Source organism: Drosophila persimilis, unplaced genomic scaffold (genome assembly GCF_003286085.1).
Source record: "Drosophila persimilis strain 14011-0111.01,24,50 unplaced genomic scaffold, DperRS2 tig00000000-arrow-pilon, whole genome shotgun sequence".
NCBI lineage: Eukaryota > Metazoa > Arthropoda > Insecta > Diptera > Drosophilidae > Drosophila > Drosophila persimilis.
Genome location: NW_020825288.1, coordinates 14,684,766 through 14,705,672, shown reverse-complemented (window position 1 = coordinate 14,705,672; position 20,907 = coordinate 14,684,766). Strand labels below are relative to the sequence as shown.

Sequence of the window (20,907 nt, the reverse complement as noted above, 5' to 3'; positions counted from 1 at the left end):
TATGTATATTTATATATATATATATATATATATAAACAAGGTATAAGCTAATAATATTTGAAATTTGACAAAAAAAACAACAAAAACAAAACGAGTATGGAATCATTTTAATTGATCTTTCTAATTTATACAGCCACATGGATCCTTCTTGTAGTTGTTCTCCCTGAAGCGCAGCAACGTCACGATGTGGTCATGATGGGCGGCCTTGGCGTAATCTATAGGCGTCATGCCCAGCTCGTCCTTCACATAGGGATTCTTGTAGAAGGGCAGGAGATAGTCGACCACTTCGTGGTTGCCCAACTGGCAGGCATAATGCATAGCCGTGCGTCCCGTGCGATCCGCCAGGGTTAAATCGGCGCCGGCCAGCCGATAGGACTCCATGCGTTTGATCTTGCCGCGCTCCGTCAGGGCGCGCAGCAGTTCCGCCTGCACCTCCGGAGGGTCGCTGAGGACAGCCCCTTGGCAGAGCAGAGCCTTTATCACGTCATGATTGTCCGTGTCGACGGCCTCGTGCAGCGGCGTGCGGTTAAACCGATCGTGGACATTCACCGCACAGCCAACGGACAGCAAAAAGCTCACGCAGTTCAGCTTGCCCAGATAGCAGGCCAGGTGCAGGGCGGTGCGACCGTCACAGTTTTCGTCACACAGATCAGCCCCATACTGCTTGAGATCCCCCAGCTTTTCCACATCGCCGCTCATGACGGCAGCGGACACCAGTGCGGGATAGAAGATCGAGCACATCTGTTCCCGCTCGACCGAGGAGGACATGTGCAGAGTGCGTGCCACGCCCTCAATCAGGTCGATATCGTTGATTTTGGCCAGCTTATTGGTGGTCAGCTCCCCGCGGAGGCTCAGGTGCATCACCTTCTTCTTGTTCGCCAGATCCCATTCGCACTTGCCCAGCACGTAGGCCAACTTGGTGAGAGCTGCCTCTGGAGTCATATCATAGCCAGGAATCACACCTATTTCCGTGAGAACACTGCCGGACTCGTAAATGGGGGCAACGATTCCGACGGAACACTGCGTAATATTGACCACTAGGACACCCCTGCCGACCGCCTCGCGCAGAACGTCTAGGATTTCCTCACGATTCGCTGGGATGTTGCCGGCCCCGAAACTCTGCAGGACCACACCCTTCATGGGCTCCCTGAGGAAGGCACACATCACGGCGGTAGTTATGCCTGGATACATGCGCAATATGCCCACATTCCTCTCCAAGCAGCAGTGCACCGAAAACTCCCCGATGTTGCAGGGACGGAATATTTGGCGGTTGTTGATCTCAAATTTAATGCCCGACTGGCCCAGTGGTGGCTGATTTGGCGAGTCGAAGGCATGGAAGGAGTCGGCGTTGATCTTGGAGGTGCGACAGCCCCGCAGGATCTTATTGCCAAAGAAAACAAGGACTTCCGGAATGTTATATTGGCCCGCCAAGAGCAGAGATCCCAGAAAATTGTCCCGGCCATCGGTGCGGGTCTCGAAAATGGGGATTTGTGCCCCCGTCAACACAACGGGTTTGTTGAGATTCTCCAACATGAAAGCTAGAGCAGAGGCCGTGTATGCCAACGTATCCGTGCCATGAAGTATGACAAAGCCGTCATAGGACTTGTAAGCATTCTACAGACAGATGTGTTGTCTAAGAAGGGAGAAAGGAAAGACATACAAAACTTACAAACACGTCCTTGGCTATTTGCTTCCACTCGTCAAAGCCCATGCAACTGGAATCCAACAAGGGACAGTACTCCACCAGATCATACAGGATACGACAAGGTGCACCCTCCACCATGGGCAGCACCATAAGCGACGAATTCTCTGGCTGGACGGACTTATATTGTTTATCATGACAGTTGGGATATTCGCGCAACCGTGCCGTCAATTCCTTGCGGGCAGGGGCCAGCACTAGCCAAAGAAGATGTGCACTTGTAAGGAATATAGTTTACATTGATTATACTCGTATACCTCCCGATGAATTCCGCATCATCCCGATTGTCCCACCCGTATAGATGACATGTACGCGGACTTCCTTCTTCTTGCGGCACCCACAATTTTTGGCCGGCATTTCTAAGGATTTCTGCTATTGGGGCAACTACAATTAATTTTGAATGTTGTTTTATAAATGATTAATAGACAGCTAAATCATTGTTATTTGTACAGTTTCGTTTTAAAATTTGGCGCCTTAACCAGACAGTACATACCAGAAATTCATTTGGTAGATACAGTATTTTTTAACAGAAACGTGCTAGGGCGTTTATGGCACACTAGAGATGGGGAATACCACTAGCCATAAAGAATATCTATATTCCCACGGTTATATATATATATATAATTATAATATATAATTTCATGTGGAATAGCGCGAAAGAGCGCTCAAAATCCAGCAGCTCTCTCGTTGTCTACATGAGGCAGAGATTTAACTGTAACACGATTCTCATGAATTTACGATTCTCATACATACGTTTTGCCACAGATTTTCGTCTTTGTGGAGGGCGATAAAAATGTTGCTCTACCTCATGGCTGTATTTAGAAGGGTCACCTGTGTGTTCTCCCCTGTGTGTTCGCGATCGAGATGGCGCGGATTTTGTCGTTTTCAAAAACCTCGCTGCATATAACAATTGAATTGTATGGCCGTTACTTACTATTTATATTACAATTTTTCATCGGTATATTTACGGTATATTATAAAACTGAGACGGTATATTTCTGAGGGTCAGAGTTATCGAAAATCGGCTGGTGCAGAGTATAAATAAAAATAAATAAAGCATAATTACATTAAACGACTAAATTGCACCCAGCAGAGCTCTCAAGTGACACTAAATTCCCGTCGCGTAGTTATCTTTGTCGCTGTTTGTGGCTGCTGTCCGTTCGTTCAGTTGCAGTTGGGGGCCAACGCTGAGAGGAAGCCACACAAATAGAAGCAAATTAAAAACATTTCTCCGCTGCTGCGGCAGCTTCGGACAAGGGGATGTCCTACTTTATGCATACTGCTATCAGTGACTTGGTCAATCTCAATGTGGGTGGTCAACGGTAAGAACCCAAAGTCTATATTACGATGCTCGATGCGAGATGTGAATGACGCTGATGACGCATGCAATATTTAACGTTCCGTTTCCCGTAGATTCTCTACGTCACGGCAAACGCTTACGTGGATACCAGATACATTCTTCACGGCTCTTCTCAGTGGGCGCATCTCCAGCCTGAGAGACGAGTACAATGCCATCTTTATTGACCGCGATCCGACCCTCTTTTCCATCATTCTCAACTATTTGCGGACAAAGGACATCGATATCAAGAATTGCGAGATACGCGCCCTGCGACATGAGGCCGAATACTATGGGATAACACCCCTGACCAAGCGTCTGGCTCTCTGCGAGGATCTGAATCACTCATCCTGTGGCGATGTGATCTTCTACGGATTCCTGGCGGCTCCGCCGATGCCCTCTAATGAGACTGTGCAGGCAGCCGTCGACGAAGTTCTGCCATCCACATCGGGAAATGCGGGGGGGCGACCTGGATCAATGGTGCGGGTGCCGGAGCCGTCCCGAGCCTCACATTCGCGAAACTCTTCGTGGGATCTACGCCTGGCCCGAACGGGTAGTGGAAACGGCAGCGGCAGCTCTAACCCCCCCGCTCCCATGCTGCACTCCCGGAATCCTTCCTTAGATTTTATGCGACACTCTCGCAACTCATCGGCGGATCTGAACAAAGTGTTTAAAAACGAGGTTGGCATGGTGTTCAGCCCCACCCAGAGTTCCCATTGGGTGGATCCTCTAAGAGTGCAGATTATCAAGGCTCATCAGAACTGGATAGCCGTGGCCTATGCCCACTTTGTGACCTGCTACCGCGTGAAAGACTCAAACGGATGGCAGCAGGTTTTTACATCGCCACACATTGATGCCACGATTGAGCGGATAGCGATCAACTCAAAGGTAAACACATCGACGGCGGAGCCCATTCCGAGCAAAATGGTGGCCATCTCGTATGGCAGCCAGATAAGACTGTGGAGCATACAGGAGGGTGGCCAGAAGACGGACGTGGGTACCTTTAATCTCAATGTGAGGGTAGAGTACCTGTTCTTCATTGGCAGCCAGCTGGTGGCCCTGTCCTCCTCCGGCAAGATTGGCGTCTGGCATGCCATGACCCAGCACTGGCAAATTCAGGACTTGGTTCCCGTACTCTCGTTTGACTCCGCTGGATCCTTTCTGCTGCTTGGATGCAACAACGGCTCCATCTACTACATAGACATGCAGAAATTTCCACTCCGAATGAAGGATAACGATCTGTTGGTCACCGAACTTTACAAGGATGTGACGCTGGACCCCATTACCGCCATCTCCGTCTATCTAACTCCGAAGACGTCAAGCATCAGTGGTAATTGGATCGAGATCGCCTATGGCACCAAATCGGGAGCGGTGCGCATTATTGTTCAACATCCGGAGACAGCTGGTCACGGACCCCACCTGTTCGAAACCTTCTTTGTCCACCAGAGCCCCGTCACCAAGGTAATGCTCTCTGAGAAGTATCTCGTGTCGGTGTGCAGCGAATATCATCATGTGCGCACCTGGGGCCTTACCCGATTCCGGGGAATGCTCTCCACCCAGCCGGGCTCCACGCCGGAGGCCTCGTTCAAAATTGTCTCGCTGGAGGCCACCGACTCGAACTACAGCTATGCGGCTGGCAATGATTTTGGTCCCTACGGCGACTTTGACGACATGATCTTTGTCCAGAAGGTCGTGCCCGAGACGGACCAGCTTTACGTGCGCCTGGCCTCGAATGGGGATCGCGTCTGTGTCATCCGGTCCGTGGACAGCTCTACCATATCAGCATTTTGCGTACACGAGTGCGAAGTCTCGTCGCGCATGGGATCACGATTTATACTCACTGGCCACTGCAACGGCGCCATTCAGATGTGGGATCTGACCACCGCACTGTCGCTGATTTCCAAGGATGAGCCCCGGCAGAAAACCAACGGCGGACCCGACACTAACGAGCTTCTCCGCCTACTTGACCAGTGTGAAATCAGCAATTCATCATGCTCAACGCCTTGTATGTCACCGTGTCTATCAGTTGTGGGCAACGGCACTGGAATGGCCTCCTCTATAGCTCGCATGAAGGCCAGCAATATTGCCTTGCTGAATCGTGAGCCGGTCGTCGCACCGCCTCCATCGCCACAAGTGCAACCCATGCCGCCGCCACCACAGGCGGCGGGAGTGCCAGCTGGAGGAGTCGCGGCAGTAGCAGCTGCTGCTGCTGCTGGTGCTGGTGCTGGTGCTGGTGCACCTGAGCCAGTGATCCTTCCGATGCCCGATGCCAACAATGAATGAAACGTGGAAGCGGCTGCTTGTTCGGCGCTTGTCGGGCGCGTTTCATCGTTCACATTTCATAGGTGTAGCATGATCTTCGACTTTCAATTTGTATTCCTGCAGTTTATACTCTGCGTCCTCATCTACATGTGGGTGACGCGACTCATGCAGGCCGCTACAGCCAGAAATTGACGGCATCCCGGCATTTAACTTTTAACTCAAATAATCTCCATTTTATGTGCTCGATGTGGATGTTGCAATGGCAAGTGTGTATCCCCTGTTATGTCCTGCGCATTATAAGTACACTAAGGAATTGTAATAGGCCTTTGTTCTAGCTAAAATTATTCGAATTAGTTAAATCCTATCCCCCCATAGTTAAAACAATATAAATCAGAGTATAAGACTTCTGCAAGCGACCTATAGAGCCCAACTCCTAAGGTTGTCCACAATGGAGGTGTTCTCACGATGCGTTATGTTGTTCATTGGAACGAAGGGCATTCAGTATATAATATAGAATACTTTCGGTCTCCTCCTTTGTGGCACCGTCTTAATTTGGCAATCTTTTCCCTAGATTATAATTTGTGATTTTTTTTAATTTTGTCAAGTGTCGTATCTTTATCTTTTGCACCCGACGAATGCACTTTGTTTTTGTGCGCGGGTTAGGTATGCATTCACTTGATATAGAATATTGATCTGCCGTGTTACCTGTGTGCAGACGGTCCTGTTGTAATCCTTAAACCATATACATATGCAATAAAGAATAACTATAAAATACAGATATCATTTTTGTGAGTCATCAATAATTTATTGAACGTTTTATCTTAGTTTCTTGTTGCTTGAATACTTGGAAGTGTCTTGTTTCTTTAACATTTATAAATACAAATACAAATACAAATACACAATACTTGGCTCGTCGTTCCGTCTTCGTATCTGTTTTAGTAAAGTAAAAAGCAGCAAAAACGCCAAAACATATAAAAATATATATAATATATACATATATGTAAATGTATTAGTAGGTAGGTAGGTGTGTACTCTTCCCCCCTATATCCGTCTAAATATCATTGCTTTAAATAACAACCCACCGAATCCAAACCAACCCGACGCTTGTGCTTATCAATTTAAAAAAATGCCGCGTCAAGTGGCGCGTAGCTCTTTGTTCTTTGTTCTGCTTACAATTCGCATTCAATTTACCTAAAATAGGACGCACTGGTACTTAGATAGAATAATCCATATTGTAGATATTGTGGAGTGTATGTATAGGGAGCGATATACCCTCTCGCGACTGCTGGAAGTACACAATAATTGTCGAACCGGAGACATACAAATAGTTTGTACACAAAGTTAACTTAAGACTACGGGACTATGCTATGTACTAAAGAGCAAACCGATATGAAGCTGTGTGCCATATTGGGTAGATAGTACTTGGTTACTACTTGGCCTGCAAGTCCACGTACCATGGGTCAACGGACCTGCAGCCTAATCTAAAGACTGTCGCTGAGCGAGCGCTGTATGTATCTACGATTTATGCGTTTCTTCTTATGAGTGTGCATCAAATGAATGATATGTGCGTGAAAGATTGCTAAGCAAAAAAACTGATTATGATGGGGAGGGGGGAGATCCAGCTCGATCCAGCTAATGGGGCTCCTACTGACTATACGTGGAAGTAGTCATCTACTAGCAACTGCTCACTGGGCGTGGAAGTGGCCGTGGCTCCGCTCATTGGACTGCTCGCCTGCGTGTCCGACTCCAAATCAGCCTGAAGCGGCTCATAAGCATGCTCCACGAAACCGCCCCCGCTACTCGTGCTAGTAGTCGTTGTGGTCGTTGCTGTGGCTCCTGTGGTTAGGTAGCACACCGACTCATAGTTGGGATCCGTTTCGCTGCCCGTTCCTGTTAAAGACTCGTACTGGGAGGATATCGGCGTGCTGGTTGCCACTGTTGACGAGTTGAGCGACAGGGAATTGGATGTGGAAGTGGAGGTGGGCGATGTCAGGGTTAAGCGACTGCTGTTCGAAGTGCTTCCCGGTGTGCTGGCAGCTACATTTTCGGCTATTCTCGCATAGTGGTCCGTTTCCGCGGTGGCCTTCGTTTCCAGAATGCTGGCATAGTTGTGATTGGCATCGGCACCTGGAATAGTGCTGTAGCCCCCAGCATCCGCAGTGGGTGCCCGTTTCTTCTCCAGCACCTTGGCATATCCGTCGTCCGAGTGGGCGCGACTCTTGAGCACCTCATAGTTGGGATCATAGTCAGATTTCTTGGCATCATCTTCAGTTTGGACGGGATGCAGCTGCAGTTGCTCGTAGCCTGGATCGTTGTTGCATTTTGACGGAGGCGGCGGCGGTGGCGTTGGCTGGCTAATAGTCTCATAGTGCTTTGTGCTGGCGCCGCTGATCCCAGTCGCTGTCGCTTTCGTCACAGGCTGGGGGGCAATCGCTGAAATGGTGGCGGGAAACGACAACAGTAAGTGGGCCGGTTTTCAATAGAATATAATTAATGTCTTTTGTGGATTGTTCGATGGGTATCCTGGATGCGATACTAACCACGGCTATTTCCAAATAAAAACTCATGAAATTTTCGTCGTTTCAACTGAACAAATACGAAAATTTCTCATTTTGGCAATTCGACTAAGTGGGGAAGGCACAAGGAGAGACAGATAGATACATAGATAGTTAGGCAGATTAGGTATTAGGAAGAGATGAGATTAGCCGCAGGTTAGAGATTAGGCAAGGATAAATAGCAGGGTCAGAGGTCTGGTAGCTCTCCGTGTTGTTACCTCCTTCGTGTTGGCGCTCCTTCTGCAGCATATTGGCTGCATAGCAATCCGATTTGCGATTCTCGTGCATAAGCTGGCCATCTGCTGGGATCGTCTCATAGCCATGATCCTTGGCCGAGTAGCTGTTGCTACGCACGCGAGCACCCTTCTGTGGGTCCACAAGCAACGCTGCCGCACTGTCTAAGGGGCTCACTCCCAAAGTATCTTGCTGCTGCTTGCGCGTGAGAATGGGCGAGCTGTTCTGCGACGAGGGAGAATTGCGAGAGAATTTGTGTTTCTTCATGACCTAAAAGCAGGGCGGAATGAAAATAAGTTAGAGTCGAGTACTGGCTGTAGCTGTTGAGGATTCAATGACGTTTACCTTGGCATACATGCCCTCAATGTTTTTATTGCCCTCGCCGCCGCCATCCTTTGAGGGACTGAGACTTTTGCTGTGCTTGCGCTGTGGAGATGCCTCGGCGGGTGCCTCAACTTCGTGACCATCGCCGCTAGCTTCAATCACCGAAATTACAGAATTACGGGCAGAGGCGAGGTTGCTAATGCTGCTCGCATGCAGATGGGCACTTGACTTGGGCGTCGGTGGCAGCGGCGAGTTCGCCTGCCGCTTCTCCGGCTTGGGCGAGCCCAGATTACACACAGAAGTGCTATTATTCGACGAGGACGATGCCTGTCGTGAGTGCATTTGCGCTCGTAAGCTATCCACAGGCGGGGGGACGGGCACGGCATGATCAGTTGGTCCAATGTTGGTGTTAGTCTGCCTGAGAGCTCCACTCTGGATGCCTCCACTGACCACGCCCGCGGCTGAGTTCGTTGTTGGCAGGCTGCTGCTGTTGTTGATCTCAACGGCCACCACTATGGGATTGATCTGCATGGGCTGGATTTGTGCGTAGGTCTCCGAGCCGCTGGTATAAATATCGGCGGCATTCGTTGGGTGACGATTGTTGGGATCCTCAATAGCGGCATACGTTTCATCTAGTAAATCCCAAGACTGTTTTTACTTCCATCAACACATTTTTTAAATAATACCCACCTGAATCATCGGATACGGTGGCATAATGAGAGTCATTTCCATCTCGTGCTAGGGAGGCATTTCTGTTAGGAGGCTTGCCCGGTGGCTGTTGCGCCAGTATATTGGCCAGCGGCTCACGCACGCTAATGCTTGTGTATCCCTCTGTGAAGTGGTTAAAGATCATTCAAATACTTATGTACTTTTTAGGAAGTGCTGCACACTTACTTGACGAGTCCTGGGAATCACCACTAAAGTGCTGGTTAGCAATGGGCGGCGTCATATAGGGCAGATCTTGGCTGGCTGATATCATGCCCGCAATGGCCGAAGCTGCCGGAATTTCCACTTGCGCTGGAGCAGAGTCATTGTGGTCCCTCGAGCCGTCGCTGTGCTGGGAGCTCCGATGCAGGTGATCGGCGCCCTCACTTGATGAGCCTGCTACGACCGCAGCCGCCGCTGCAGCAGCACCTTGCGCCGAATGGGATGTGGACGGTGCATTTAGCTGGGCATAGGGATGCTCAGTGCCTCGAACTTTGGCATAATCATGCGGTAGTCCCTTGACACGCGAATATGGCGAGCTGACATCATCCGCCTGGCTTATCGAGCTGTGCTGCGAAACGCTTGTCTGCTTCTTAAGGCTGGGCTGGGCTGTGGGGACAAAGGCAAGATAGTAGAAGTGCAAAACATTTTGCAAGCGGGGTTTCCACATACGACTTTGACTACGTGCATTGCGTGCATCCACAAGCTGTTTATCCGCAACAGTTTCGTATAATTCGGAGCCATTATCGTTGCTTTCGGCCACAGGAATATCAGGCAAACTACGATGCGCCGCTGTACTTGATCTGAAATTGAGTTCATGATAATTTTATTTCTACATAGTAAATAAATAATACGGGACTTACCGCTTTTCCGAGTCAGCATTCGAGACAGTGGAGGCATTCAGCTCCGCCTGCGACTCACTGTTGCCTACCAGGCTGGTTACCACAATGACCTCATCCGGATTCTTCAGCTTGACCATACCCTCGAGTCCGAGCAAATCATTTCTGAGAGCGTAGAGTTGAGAGTGGGGGGGAAAATGAGGAATTAGTGGCATGAGTGCATCCAACTGTAACTGGGCGGCAGAGAGATCCGACTTTCACTCTCTCGCGGTGGCAACTCGAGCTCTCTGAGCATTCGGGGGCTCCGCTCCTGCACCCGATGCACGACTGACTTACTTTGGTATTTTCTTTTTGCAGCAGAGACACGCGCCTAACATTACAATGAGAGTCAGCGTCAAGTTGAGCGTCACCAGGAGGTACGTGTAGGAGGTGTTGGCTTCCAAGCGATACTCCGACGTCGCCGTCTCGACCATGCCCATGCTTATACCTATGTCCGTATCTATACATATGCACTATGTACCCATTAAACACTTTTCCACTATTTACTATACATCAATGCTAATACTTTTTGTTACGTTAAGACTTTTTCTTCTTGTTTTTTTGTAGTCGACTCGAAACAACAACAACAACGCGACTGAAATGCGGTCATACTGTGCAAGATATTTATCCCTTAAATCTGTATGACCATATGTAGTATATGCCAAAATACCAATTAATAGATCATGATGAAGTTATAACAAGGTGGTGTATTCGATCTCTCTCTTATTATGCCACACTCCCGATATTTTTTGGCGTACTCAGCAAAAATAATACCCCGAAAAGGGAGCGCTTTTAGCACACCAACTTGTTATAAGAAAAAGGAATAGAAAAGACACACATATGTTCATGAGTTTTCATTTCATACAAATATTTGGTCTCAAAACTATACCTTTTTCTATGCTAAGCGATAGCTTAACATTTGTGCTTGACACAATAGGTCGTTCTTAAATCTAATTTATTCGCTTGGCACATTTAATGATTCGTTTTGATCATAGCTCTGAATGCTTGAAGATAGTTTTCTCAATGTTCTCCTGCAATTTTTCCACCTTGCGTGCTTGTTTATTCAATTGATCCTCCATATCTTCGAAGCGGTTGCTTTTGTCCTTGTGCTTCTCATCCTAGAAGAAGAAAATTTAAAATTATTAAATCGATCTGTTTTGGTAGACTCCTGGCCTTCATACCTTGTACTTCTCCTTGTGCAGAGCATGCTCGGCATGCAGATGTCGCAACTTCAGCAAGCGACTTTCAAAATGATTGAGTTCGGTCTTAATGGAAGCCAGTACCTTAACCGTGAAATTGCTTGCCTGAGCGACGCGCCACAAGCCGAACCTTGGGCTCGATAAAATCTTGGCTATGTGGTCAGGACGACACCAGGCGTTCCATCCGAACCAAAATATCGATACTATCGATAGTGCCCTCGATGGTTTGATACCACTACCGCGCCATTTCCATCTGTGCCACAAAACTTATATTTATTTAATCCGCGCCGTCCATCTGGAAAAAAAGAGCAATGAAAACAGGCACAATAATCAGTTGTTGCTTATTGATATTTAATAATGTGTGCTGCCAGAGTGGTAGTGAACAAAAACCGATAGACCCTCATGACGGCTGGTCGAATTTCGTCATGGATTTCGATCAGACCCTTGGCGAATCCTGCCCCCAGTGCGAGTGCCCGGAAATGCCGCATAGGTCTCCGGCTGCCATTGAGGATGCACTCTCCCTAGTGTATTTTAAGAAGTTTGTAAACCTACTATTTCAACGGAAAAGTTTGCAGGTAAGTTTGCTTTTGAAGATCAAATTTGGCTGGCATGACGTCATGACCATGGTTTGTTTGTAAATAGTATGATGCCACCGCAACGCTCTACAAGCGATCGCTGCTGTTCTCGTTGCTTCCGTCACAAATAGAAGAGCTAGAACACGTGCAAGATGCTCGCGATCTAGACATTTTGCTCACCAGGATACTGGAGAGGGCGGAAGCAGCGCCACTCGTTGAAGGCGCCTTCGGATGCGACTATACACATCAGGGGATGGGCGTGTGGGCTTTAGTTACTGATATTCTCAAGGATTTTACACAACTGTTGAAAATATCCGAGGTGACTATTGCATTGTTTATGGAGAAGTAGCATTTGCTCAACGAAAACATGTCCCACAGGTGCAATTTATGGTTTTAGCGGCGCTGGCTGCCTTGGCTGTCTGCATTGTGCACAAACGCTTCCGATTCCGGCTAATCAGTGTTATTTTAGGAGGCGTGCTTCTATGTGGATACTTCCACACATATTTGGAGTGCAATAGAGTGGGTAAAAGGACGCCCTCCAATGACACTTTGCTAATCTTACCACCTCCCCTCAGAAATTGGAAGTTGACGCTATGTTGGATGTTATCAACAGTCACCAGGAACCGCTAAGCTACGATGAAATGTCTTGGATTCAACGACTGAGGAATTTTGTGGTCAGGCCATCAACGGAGGCCGAACAAAAGGAGAGACTGAGGTATACCGATCGCTCTTAGAGGTATCAGTAGATACAAAATTGATTTCGTCTTTTAGAAAATCTTCAAAACTCAACCTTACATACTGCCTACCAGATCATGTCTTCATTATGTATATAAACGACTTGTTTCTTAAGCAATTGGAACTGCTTTTGGAGAAGGTTTCGAAAACTATGACGAAGCTGTCCTGTAAGTACCTTCCGCCAGAGAAAAATGTGCCTGGATAACCACCATTTATTTATTGTACCCACAGCTGGATTATCTTTCCCCTACAACCTTATTGCTCCCATATTTTTGGTAGCTTTGGTGGGGTACATTATCAAGTTAACATTCAAATACATCATTAGTCCCAGAGCGTGGGGTACACTACTTCACACTAGACCAGGCCATACCGACACTCCGCCTATGCTTCAGTCTCAGGCTTCGATCGCTGGGAGAGAAACTGTTGGAGATTGTATATCAGGAGAGAATCTGAAAATGCTGTTGAACGTGATAGGCGACACTCAAAAGAGTGTCAAACAACAACTACCGGCTGTATCGGGAGTCCAGGAGCTAATGGGACCTCTGGAAGCTCCTTCCGCAGAAGATAAAAAACCAAAACTAGATGTCAGCAACAACAGCAGCAGCGACAGCAAAAGCCGTAGTATCACCGAAGAAGATGGATTCACAGTGGTGGATGACCACGAGGAAGATGCGATACATAATATCTAGCAGTAAGCTGCAAACCTTAGTTTATATTTTAAGCGTATTGTCCGTGATCATCTTTACCCAATTTTATATTGGAACCTAGTGCCTAAGAATAATTCAATTTGCAGTTGATTTGTCGTAGTTAAAGTTTCTTTATTTAAATTATTTTTCGTGTTCTTATTCGCCTGTTCACGATAAGTGTGGTTAAGTATAAATCTTCAACAATAAGATCGTTTTAAGTAGGCCTCCAAATCGTCTATATATTATTGCATGTTTTTATTATGCTGCCGGCCGGCCACTCAAAAAAATTGGATATACTTTCAATGTAATTTGTTGAACATTTCGTATTTACAATGCGGCGCTGAGCCGTTTCGTTTCCGTTCATTTTACTTATTCGCAGTGGTCGCTCTGTCGCACTGTGTGGAGTTGCATATTAATTGAATGTAAGCGAAATTTATATATGTATTCGGTGTTTTCGAATCGTGTAAAACTAGTTCAATATGTATACAACTAATATATTTGATTTACATACTCGTATTTAAATATCTATGTATATAGATCTATTATATGGTGTGTGTATATATATTCGTAGGGAAAAAATTAGAATTTCGGTGTAAATATATTTATTCGCTGTATTTTAAAACATGCACTGCTCTTAAATTGTATTATACTTTAATAACACTTCATTGTAATAAATATAATAATAATAACTATGCAACTAGATGGTATCAACGCTCCAGTTAGATCTCAGTGGTCAGTGCCAACCCAGAAGCCTTCACACGGATGTGTGAGTGCACCCAGGAGCGGATCGTACCAATAGCATGGAAACGCCAGAGCCTTTTTCTGGTACCCAAGCCAGGCAAGGACCTAAGCGACCCATCGGCATACCAACCACTATGCATGCTAGTTGGTGTGGGTAAGATCTTTGAGAGGACGGTATGCAACCGACTCGAGGCCGAGCTGACGCAGCGACATGGCCTCTCTACCCTCCAATTTGGGTTCAGGAAGCAGAGAAGCACCACAGACACCACTACAGAAGGTCACGAGCATAGCCAGAGAAGCCATAGCAGGTACGCGATGGGCGGGAGGCACGAAGGAGTACTGTAAGCTAGTAAGCTAGACTTGTGGAACGACTTCAAATCGGCCAGCTGGAGCAGCATCCTCGATGCCCTGAAGAGGAGGGAGAGGGAGCGAAGCCGCAGACGATCACCGGGGGCGTCCCGCAGGGTTCGGTCTTAGGGCCGATCCTATGGAACGCGATGTACGATGACATCCCGCGCCTGAACCAACCGGAAGGTTGGTTCGCACTGGTCACGGTAGCAAAACTAAAAAAAGGAGCAGAGGTCTGACGCAACGAAGCAGTTGGAAGCATGAAATCCTGGCTAGCAGCGAATGGACTGTACCTGTCGGTGAAGAAAATGGAGGCTGTGCTCATAAGCAGCAGGAAGGTGGTCGGGCAGGCGTGCGTAATGGTTGGCAGCACTGCCATCATGACCAAGCCCGCCCTAAAATACCTAGGGTTAGTGGTTGACCCGCGACTCATATTCAAGGCGCACCTTGAGTACGCAAGCGCGAAGGCAGCCGCAGCAACAGCGGCCATTAGTAGGATGATGGCCAACACTGGAGGCCCAAGACATCGCAGCAGACACCTCCATAATCCTCAATGGGTCAGTTGTGTGGCACCAGCAATGAGGGTGCCGTCATACCAGAGGCCAGATAGACCACTACCTCGTCCAATTGCTAACGGGGCATGGCTGCTTCATTTACAACGATTCAAGCATGCCGACGACCCATACTGCAGCTACTGCGGGCCCGGAATATACGAAGACGCGGAGCATGCTTTCTTTTCCTGTCCCCGTTTTTCCAGGGAACGAACAAAGCTAGAAGAGGCGAGCCCCTATTCGATCTCTCTCTTATTTTGCTCCACTCCCGATTTTTTTTAGCCGTACTCATCAAAAGTAATACCCCGAAAAGAGTGCTCTTTTTGCGCATATGTTCATAAGTTTTCATTTCATACAAATATTTGGTCTCAAAACTATACTTATTTCTATGCTAAGCAACAGCTTAGTCTTAAATCTAATTTATTCGCTTGGCACGTTTAATGATTCGTTTTGATCATAGCTCTGAATGCTTGAAGATAGTTTTCTCAATGTTCTCCTGCAATTTTTCCACCTTGCGTGCTTGTTTTTTCAATTGATCCTCCATATCTTCGAAGCGGTTGCTTTTGTCCTTGTGCTTCTCATCCTAGAAGAAGAAAATTTAAAATTATTAAATCGATCTGTTTTGGTAGACTCCTGGCCTTCATACCTTGTACTTCTCCTTGTGCAGAGCATGCTCGGCATGCAGATGTCGCAACTTCAGCAAGCGACTTTCAAAATGATTGAGTTCGGTCTTAATGGAAGCCAGTTCCTTAACCGTGAAATTGCTTGCCTGAGCGACGCGCCACAAGCCCTGAACCTTGGGCTCGATAAAATCTTGGCTATGCGGTCCGGACGACACCAGGCGTTCCAGCCGGTCGTAGTGATCCTTGATTCCAACATGATGGCCCCGTAGAGTGTTCAGGTCGTTCTCAAACTTTTTCACATTCTGATCATGCGTCTTTATCTCGTTTTCGTTGGCATCATTGTTCGAAATGAGATTGTACGTGTCAAGGTCTTCAGTGTTAATGGCATCTAGATGGAGGAAATAATTTGTGTAACACTTCTTGTTCTCACATACTGTGTCTAAACTTACTCTCGTGCTTATCGGTGTCCACAGAACCAATGTTTTCCAGCAAGCTGTAGTAGACATCTACTTTGTCCTGATGATGCTCAAACTCCTGCTTCAGGGACTTCAATTCCTCCGAAGTGAAGCCGGAAACTTCCGCTTTTTCCCACAGCCTGTTAAGTTTCTTGTCCTTAAAGAGACTTTTATTTTTATGGCGTTCCTCGGGGTCGTGGAATTTCTGTGAGTGGTAAGAGCAATGAATCAACCTTTTGAACTCGAAAAGAGACGTACTTTGAAGGGTTTGATTTTCTCAGCATCTTCAGTTTCGTCAAAGTGCTCCAAAAGATCGTAGCTGCTCATTATGCCAATCAGCTTTCGGCGCAGTTCGTTTTCCTTCAAACCATCCTTGTCCTTGTGCTGCGAGTTAAGCTGCTTCCAAGCGATCTCTTCTTTATCGTGGATTTTCAACTCCATATACAATGACTTTAGCTTAGGCTCCGTTAAACGCTACAAATACACGCCATTTAATTAACATTATCTTTGTTGTAATTTCTCACTCACATTCTGCGCCTTAGACCACACGAGATTCAATTTGGCCATTCGGAAGGGTCGCTGGATTTTCTTAAAATCCGGATCGTACTTTTCGTCAGCCACTTGCTGGAAATGCGGGTCGTTGGCCTCCCGGCTGTACTTCTTACTCTGCTTTTTATCAGCATCCACGCATGTTATAAGTAAGGCCAGTGCAAGCACCAAACCAAGTTGCCCAAAACTATGCATAATTGTATTGACTTCCGTTTTGAATTGCACATGCAATTTTTTTGCTGCTGACCTGGCCAAACAGTTATTTAGATCTGCCAACTTGCTTCGAAGCGAATGCCGGGACTTTTAGTACCACTGATGCCAAATCAGCTATTTTATAGCTTGTTCTTCTCACAGAAGTATTCAGATTTTCTTTTGAATTCATTTGAATAAATTCTCTTTTAACGAAAACATTTTCCTCGACGAAATACATTTTTGCGCATAACCTCAGTACGACCGTCAGACATGTTAAATACACAGCTGTTGCATCTAAAAAGTCTTCATCTTCTTTAATCGCGCACTTTCTGCCGTCGTTTGGCTTCAAAACAGGAAAGTGAAAAATAACCACTTCAACTGTTTTTATTTGCCAGAATCGATGAGAGAATGAAATATTTCCATACAAGAAATTTGTGAAAACGGGACTAAAAACGAAAACCAAAGGTTTTGGCTAAAAATGTATTCCGCAAAAGTAAGTGAAAACCGGAGCCTGGCTGATTAAAAAATTGTTATCTTATCATACATATTTCATGTTATCGACAAAAACAGCTATTTTTGTTCTAGAAAGTTGGCAGCACTAACTGGTTAATAGTGGCGCCACTCGATAGTTTTGAATCTTTTGATTCAGAGGGAGGTTTCGCACATCAGTTTTGCTTGTTTCCTAAGATATATTAGATTTTATTTTATAATTTGATTAGTGATTGTTAGGCGCAGTCATCTAGTTTTCCAAATATACAATTTTTCATTCGCGCATTTCAGCGGAAAGCACAAAAATATCGAACCTATCGATAGTGCCCTCGATGGTTTGATACCACTACCGCGCCATTTCCATCTGTGCCACAAAACTTATATTTATTTAATCCGCGCCGTCCATCTGGAAAAAAAGAGCAATGAAAACAGGCACAATAATCAGTTGTTGCTTATTGATATTTAATAATGTGTGCTGCCAGAGTGGTAGTGAACAAAAACCGATAGACCCTCATGACGGCTGGTCGAATTTCGTCATGGATTTCGATCAGACCCTTGGCGAATCCTGCCCCCAGTGCGAGTGCCCGGAAATGCCGCATAGGTCTCCGGCTGCCATTGAGGATGCACTCTCCCTAGTGTATTTTAAGAAGTTTGTAAACCTACTATTTCAACGGAAAAGTTTGCAGGTAAGTTTGCTTTTGAAGATCAAATTTGGCTGGCATGACGTCATGACCATGGTTTGTTTGTAAATAGTATGATGCCACCGCAACGCTCTACAAGCGATCGCTGCTGTTCTCGTTGCTTCCGTCACAAATAGAAGAGCTAGAACACGTGCAAGATGCTCGCGATCTAGACATTTTGCTCACCAGGATACTGGAGAGGGCGGAAGCAGCGCCACTCGTTGAAGGCGCCTTCGGATGCGACTATACACATCAGGGGATGGGCGTGTGGGCTTTAGTTACTGATATTCTCAAGGATTTTACACAACTGTTGAAAATATCCGAGGTGACTATTGCATTGTTTATGGAGAAGTAGCATTTGCTCAACGAAAACATGTCCCACAGGTGCAATTTATGGTTTTAGCGGCGCTGGCTGCCTTGGCTGTCTGCATTGTGCACAAACGCTTCCGATTCCGGCTAATCAGTGTTATTTTAGGAGGCGTGCTTCTATGTGGATACTTCCACACATATTTGGAGTGCAATAGAGTGGGTAAAAGGACGCCCTCCAATGACACTTTGCTAATCTTACCACCTCCCCTCAGAAATTGGAAGTTGACGCTATGTTGGATGTTATCAACAGTCACCAGGAACCGCTAAGCTACGATGAAATGTCTTGGATTCAACGACTGAGGAATTTTGTGGTCAGGCCATCAACGGAGGCCGAACAAAAGGAGAGACTGAGGTATACCGATCGCTCTTAGAGGTATCAGTAGATACAAAATTGATTTCGTCTTTTAGAAAATCTTCAAAACTCAACCTTACATACTGCCTACCAGATCATGTCTTCATTATGTATATAAACGACTTGTTTCTTAAGCAATTGGAACTGCTTTTGGAGAAGGTTTCGAAAACTATGACGAAGCTGTCCTGTAAGTACCTTCCGCCAGAGAAAAATGTGCCTGGATAACCACCATTTATTTATTGTACCCACAGCTGGATTATCTTTCCCCTACAACCTTATTGCTCCCATATTTTTGGTAGCTTTGGTGGGGTACATTATCAAGTTAACATTCAAATACATCATTAGTCCCAGAGCGTGGGGTACACTACTTCACACTAGACCAGGCCATACCGACACTCCGCCTATGCTTCAGTCTCAGGCTTCGATCGCTGGGAGAGAAACTGTTGGAGATTGTATATCAGGAGAGAATCTGAAAATGCTGTTGAACGTGATAGGCGACACTCAAAAGAGTGTCAAACAACAACTACCGGCTGTATCGGGAGTCCAGGAGCTAATGGGACCTCTGGAAGCTCCTTCCGCAGAAGATAAAAAACCAAAACTAGATGTCAGCAACAACAGCAGCAGCAGCAGCGACAGAAAAAGCCATAGTATCACCGAAGAAGATGGATTCACAGTGGTGGATGACCACGAGGAAGATGCGATACATAATATCTAGCAGTAAGCTGCAAACCTTAGTTTATATTTTAAGCGTATTGTCCGTGATCATCTTTACCCAATTTTATATTGGAACCTAGTGCCTAAGAATAATTCAATTTGCAGTTGATTTGTCGTAGTTAAAGTTTCTTTATTTAAATTATTTTGCGTGTTCTTATTCGCCTGTTCACGATAAGTGTGGTTAAGTATTAATCTTCAACAATAAGATCGTTTTAAGTAGGCCACCAAATCGTCTATATATTATTGCATGTTTTTATTATGCTGCCGGCCGGCCACTCCCAAAAATTGGATATACTTTCAATGTAATTTGTTGAACATTTCGTATTTACAATGCGGCGCTGAGCCGTTTCGTTTCCGTTCATTTTACTTATTCGCAGTGGTCGCTCTGTCGCACTGTGTGGAGTTGCATATTAATTGAATGTAAGCGAAATTTATATATGTATTCGGTGTTTTCGAATCGTGTAAAACTAGTTCAATATGTATACAACTAATATATTTGATTTACATACTCGTATTTAAATATCTATGTATATAGATCTATTATATGGTGTGTGTATATATATTCGTAGGAAAAAAATTAGAATTTCGGTGTAAATATATTTATTCGTTGTATTTTAAATCATGCACTGCACTTAAATTGTATTATACTTTAATTACACTTCATTGTTATAAATATAATAATAATAACTATGCAACTAGGTGTTCTTTTACACAATTGCCTGGCCTGTTTCATGCGCAATTTATATGCAAATTCCAATCCACGGCACATACTACACTCTTATAGCCCTAGCCAAGACCAAAAACAGTTTGCTCGCTCTAGCGTTTAACATACCTAAAACTAGGAAACATTAAGCAAAAAACCTAAAGCACGGCAGGCTACCAATAAATGACAACATAACTAAGGCTGGCTGGCATACATATCGATACCGATACAGATCGATCGATCATCCATTTCTATGGCAAACTGAGAGAATTATCTAATTGATTTCACAAATCTTATACGCAAATTGGTCCGCTATGATAATCTTGATTAATAATTTCACTACTCGAATTCAACAATTTATTTTTAGTTCTAGTATGTAATTTTCATCTCTCGATTTGTGTCTGCTTTTCTGTTTTGTTCTGTTCTGTTCTATTCTGTTTTGAACGGTCGTAACAACTGAGCAACATCATAATTAATGTAATTACTTTCCGCTGGTTCGCATTTGCGTTTGCCCATCTTCAACCAGATAGTAGTATGGTTTCGCAGCAATTAAAGCATATATGTCTCTCCTCACCTCTCTTACGTCTGATTGGTACTCGTACTCGTAATCGTAATCGTAATCGTATAATTTAAAAAACTAATGCCACCTAATATCAAACAGCAGCAAACTCCTACGCCTATGCACAAGCCAATCTCAAATTGAATTATTATTAAGAAAACGAATGCCATAATTGGAATTGTTTGTATTAAGTTATACATAAGTTACTACATGTGTGTGTGTGTTTGTGTGTTTGTGTTTTTTAAAAACAGGCAACTTATTCTCATTTCCGGTGCTGTGCTGCAAAAATGCCTCCTCAAATATCCTTCGATGTACGCGTGTTCTTTTGCCTCACTTCCACATATTACGGCTCAACGGATGCAATTGTACTTAGACTTAGGTTTAGACTTAGGTT

General features: G+C 45.5%; 6 protein-coding genes across 6 annotated transcripts; 3 read left to right on the top strand and 3 right to left on the bottom strand.

Annotated features, from left to right (window-relative positions):
• Window positions 1–87: 87 nt before the first annotated feature.
• On the bottom strand, window positions 88–2,093 carry LOC6588182 (L-asparaginase 1). The gene is made up of 3 exons (XM_002013724.2): window positions 1,957–2,093; window positions 1,670–1,896; window positions 88–1,614 (listed from the first exon to the last, which is right to left on the bottom strand). The coding sequence occupies exons 1-3, from the start codon at window positions 2,054–2,056 to the stop codon at window positions 121–123; spliced, it is 1,821 nt and encodes a 606-aa protein (XP_002013760.1). The 5' UTR covers window positions 2,057–2,093; the 3' UTR covers window positions 88–120.
• A 660-nt stretch (window positions 2,094–2,753) lies between these two features.
• LOC6588190 (BTB/POZ domain-containing protein KCTD3) lies at window positions 2,754–6,075 on the top strand. The gene is made up of 2 exons (XM_002013723.2): window positions 2,754–3,021; window positions 3,113–6,075. Exons 1-2 carry the CDS (start codon window positions 2,960–2,962, stop codon window positions 5,316–5,318), a joined length of 2,268 nt encoding a protein of 755 aa, XP_002013759.2. The 5' UTR covers window positions 2,754–2,959; the 3' UTR covers window positions 5,319–6,075.
• Window positions 6,076–6,410: 335 nt separating this feature from the next.
• Window positions 6,411–10,515, bottom strand: LOC6588148 (serine-rich adhesin for platelets). The gene is made up of 8 exons (XM_002013721.2): window positions 10,291–10,515; window positions 9,979–10,119; window positions 9,788–9,918; window positions 9,305–9,724; window positions 9,101–9,241; window positions 8,432–9,042; window positions 8,071–8,356; window positions 6,411–7,730 (listed from the first exon to the last, which is right to left on the bottom strand). The coding sequence occupies exons 1-8, from the start codon at window positions 10,431–10,433 to the stop codon at window positions 6,949–6,951; spliced, it is 2,655 nt and encodes an 884-aa protein (XP_002013757.1). The 5' UTR covers window positions 10,434–10,515; the 3' UTR covers window positions 6,411–6,948.
• Window positions 10,516–11,426: 911 nt separating this feature from the next.
• Window positions 11,427–13,808, top strand: LOC6588130. Its single transcript, XM_002013719.2, has 6 exons — window positions 11,427–11,767; window positions 11,835–12,086; window positions 12,146–12,286; window positions 12,343–12,482; window positions 12,539–12,669; window positions 12,734–13,808. The coding sequence occupies exons 1-6, from the start codon at window positions 11,504–11,506 to the stop codon at window positions 13,189–13,191; spliced, it is 1,386 nt and encodes a 461-aa protein (XP_002013755.1). The 5' UTR covers window positions 11,427–11,503; the 3' UTR covers window positions 13,192–13,808.
• Window positions 13,809–15,158: 1,350 nt separating this feature from the next.
• LOC6588082 (alpha-2-macroglobulin receptor-associated protein) lies at window positions 15,159–16,650 on the bottom strand. Its single transcript, XM_002013718.2, has 5 exons — window positions 16,435–16,650; window positions 16,165–16,380; window positions 15,901–16,111; window positions 15,475–15,839; window positions 15,159–15,411 (listed from the first exon to the last, which is right to left on the bottom strand). Exons 1-5 carry the CDS (start codon window positions 16,648–16,650, stop codon window positions 15,283–15,285), a joined length of 1,137 nt encoding a protein of 378 aa, XP_002013754.2. The 3' UTR covers window positions 15,159–15,282.
• Window positions 16,651–17,486: 836 nt separating this feature from the next.
• Window positions 17,487–19,778, top strand: LOC6588032. Its single transcript, XM_002013717.2, has 6 exons — window positions 17,487–17,822; window positions 17,890–18,141; window positions 18,201–18,341; window positions 18,398–18,537; window positions 18,594–18,724; window positions 18,789–19,778. The coding sequence occupies exons 1-6, from the start codon at window positions 17,559–17,561 to the stop codon at window positions 19,250–19,252; spliced, it is 1,392 nt and encodes a 463-aa protein (XP_002013753.1). The 5' UTR covers window positions 17,487–17,558; the 3' UTR covers window positions 19,253–19,778.
• The last annotated feature ends 1,129 nt before the right edge of the window (window positions 19,779–20,907 follow it).

Excerpts from the sequence above, each read along its gene's own strand:
- LOC6588032 (XM_002013717.2), top strand. The coding sequence starts at position 17,559 with ATGAAAACAGGCACAATAATCAGTTGTTGCTTATTGATATTTAATAAT. Across the intron at positions 18,142-18,200 it reads AACTGTTGAAAATATCCGAG|GTGCAATTTATGGTTTTAGC; the intron begins GTGACTATTGCA and ends CATGTCCCACAG. Across the intron at positions 18,342-18,397 it reads CATATTTGGAGTGCAATAGA|AAATTGGAAGTTGACGCTAT; the intron begins GTGGGTAAAAGG and ends ACCTCCCCTCAG.
- LOC6588190 (XM_002013723.2), top strand. The coding sequence starts at position 2,960 with ATGTCCTACTTTATGCATACTGCTATCAGTGACTTGGTCAATCTCAAT. Across the intron at positions 3,022-3,112 it reads CTCAATGTGGGTGGTCAACG|ATTCTCTACGTCACGGCAAA; the intron begins GTAAGAACCCAA and ends CGTTTCCCGTAG.
- LOC6588182 (XM_002013724.2), bottom strand. The coding sequence starts at position 2,056 with ATGCCGGCCAAAAATTGTGGGTGCCGCAAGAAGAAGGAAGTCCGCGTA. Across the intron at positions 1,897-1,956 it reads GATGCGGAATTCATCGGGAG|TGCTGGCCCCTGCCCGCAAG; the intron begins GTATACGAGTAT and ends TTCTTTGGCTAG. Across the intron at positions 1,615-1,669 it reads AAATAGCCAAGGACGTGTTT|AATGCTTACAAGTCCTATGA; the intron begins GTAAGTTTTGTA and ends ATCTGTCTGTAG.
- LOC6588148 (XM_002013721.2), bottom strand. The coding sequence starts at position 10,433 with ATGGGCATGGTCGAGACGGCGACGTCGGAGTATCGCTTGGAAGCCAAC. Across the intron at positions 8,357-8,431 it reads TTGAGGGCATGTATGCCAAG|GTCATGAAGAAACACAAATT; the intron begins GTAAACGTCATT and ends CCCTGCTTTTAG. Across the intron at positions 7,731-8,070 it reads GGAGCGCCAACACGAAGGAG|CGATTGCCCCCCAGCCTGTG; the intron begins GTAACAACACGG and ends CCACCATTTCAG.
- LOC6588082 (XM_002013718.2), bottom strand. The coding sequence starts at position 16,650 with ATGCATAGTTTTGGGCAACTTGGTTTGGTGCTTGCACTGGCCTTACTT. Across the intron at positions 16,381-16,434 it reads TGTGGTCTAAGGCGCAGAAT|CGTTTAACGGAGCCTAAGCT; the intron begins GTGAGTGAGAAA and ends GTGTATTTGTAG. Across the intron at positions 15,412-15,474 it reads TGCACAAGGAGAAGTACAAG|GATGAGAAGCACAAGGACAA; the intron begins GTATGAAGGCCA and ends TTCTTCTTCTAG.
- LOC6588130 (XM_002013719.2), top strand. The coding sequence starts at position 11,504 with ATGAAAACAGGCACAATAATCAGTTGTTGCTTATTGATATTTAATAAT. Across the intron at positions 12,087-12,145 it reads AACTGTTGAAAATATCCGAG|GTGCAATTTATGGTTTTAGC; the intron begins GTGACTATTGCA and ends CATGTCCCACAG. Across the intron at positions 12,287-12,342 it reads CATATTTGGAGTGCAATAGA|AAATTGGAAGTTGACGCTAT; the intron begins GTGGGTAAAAGG and ends ACCTCCCCTCAG.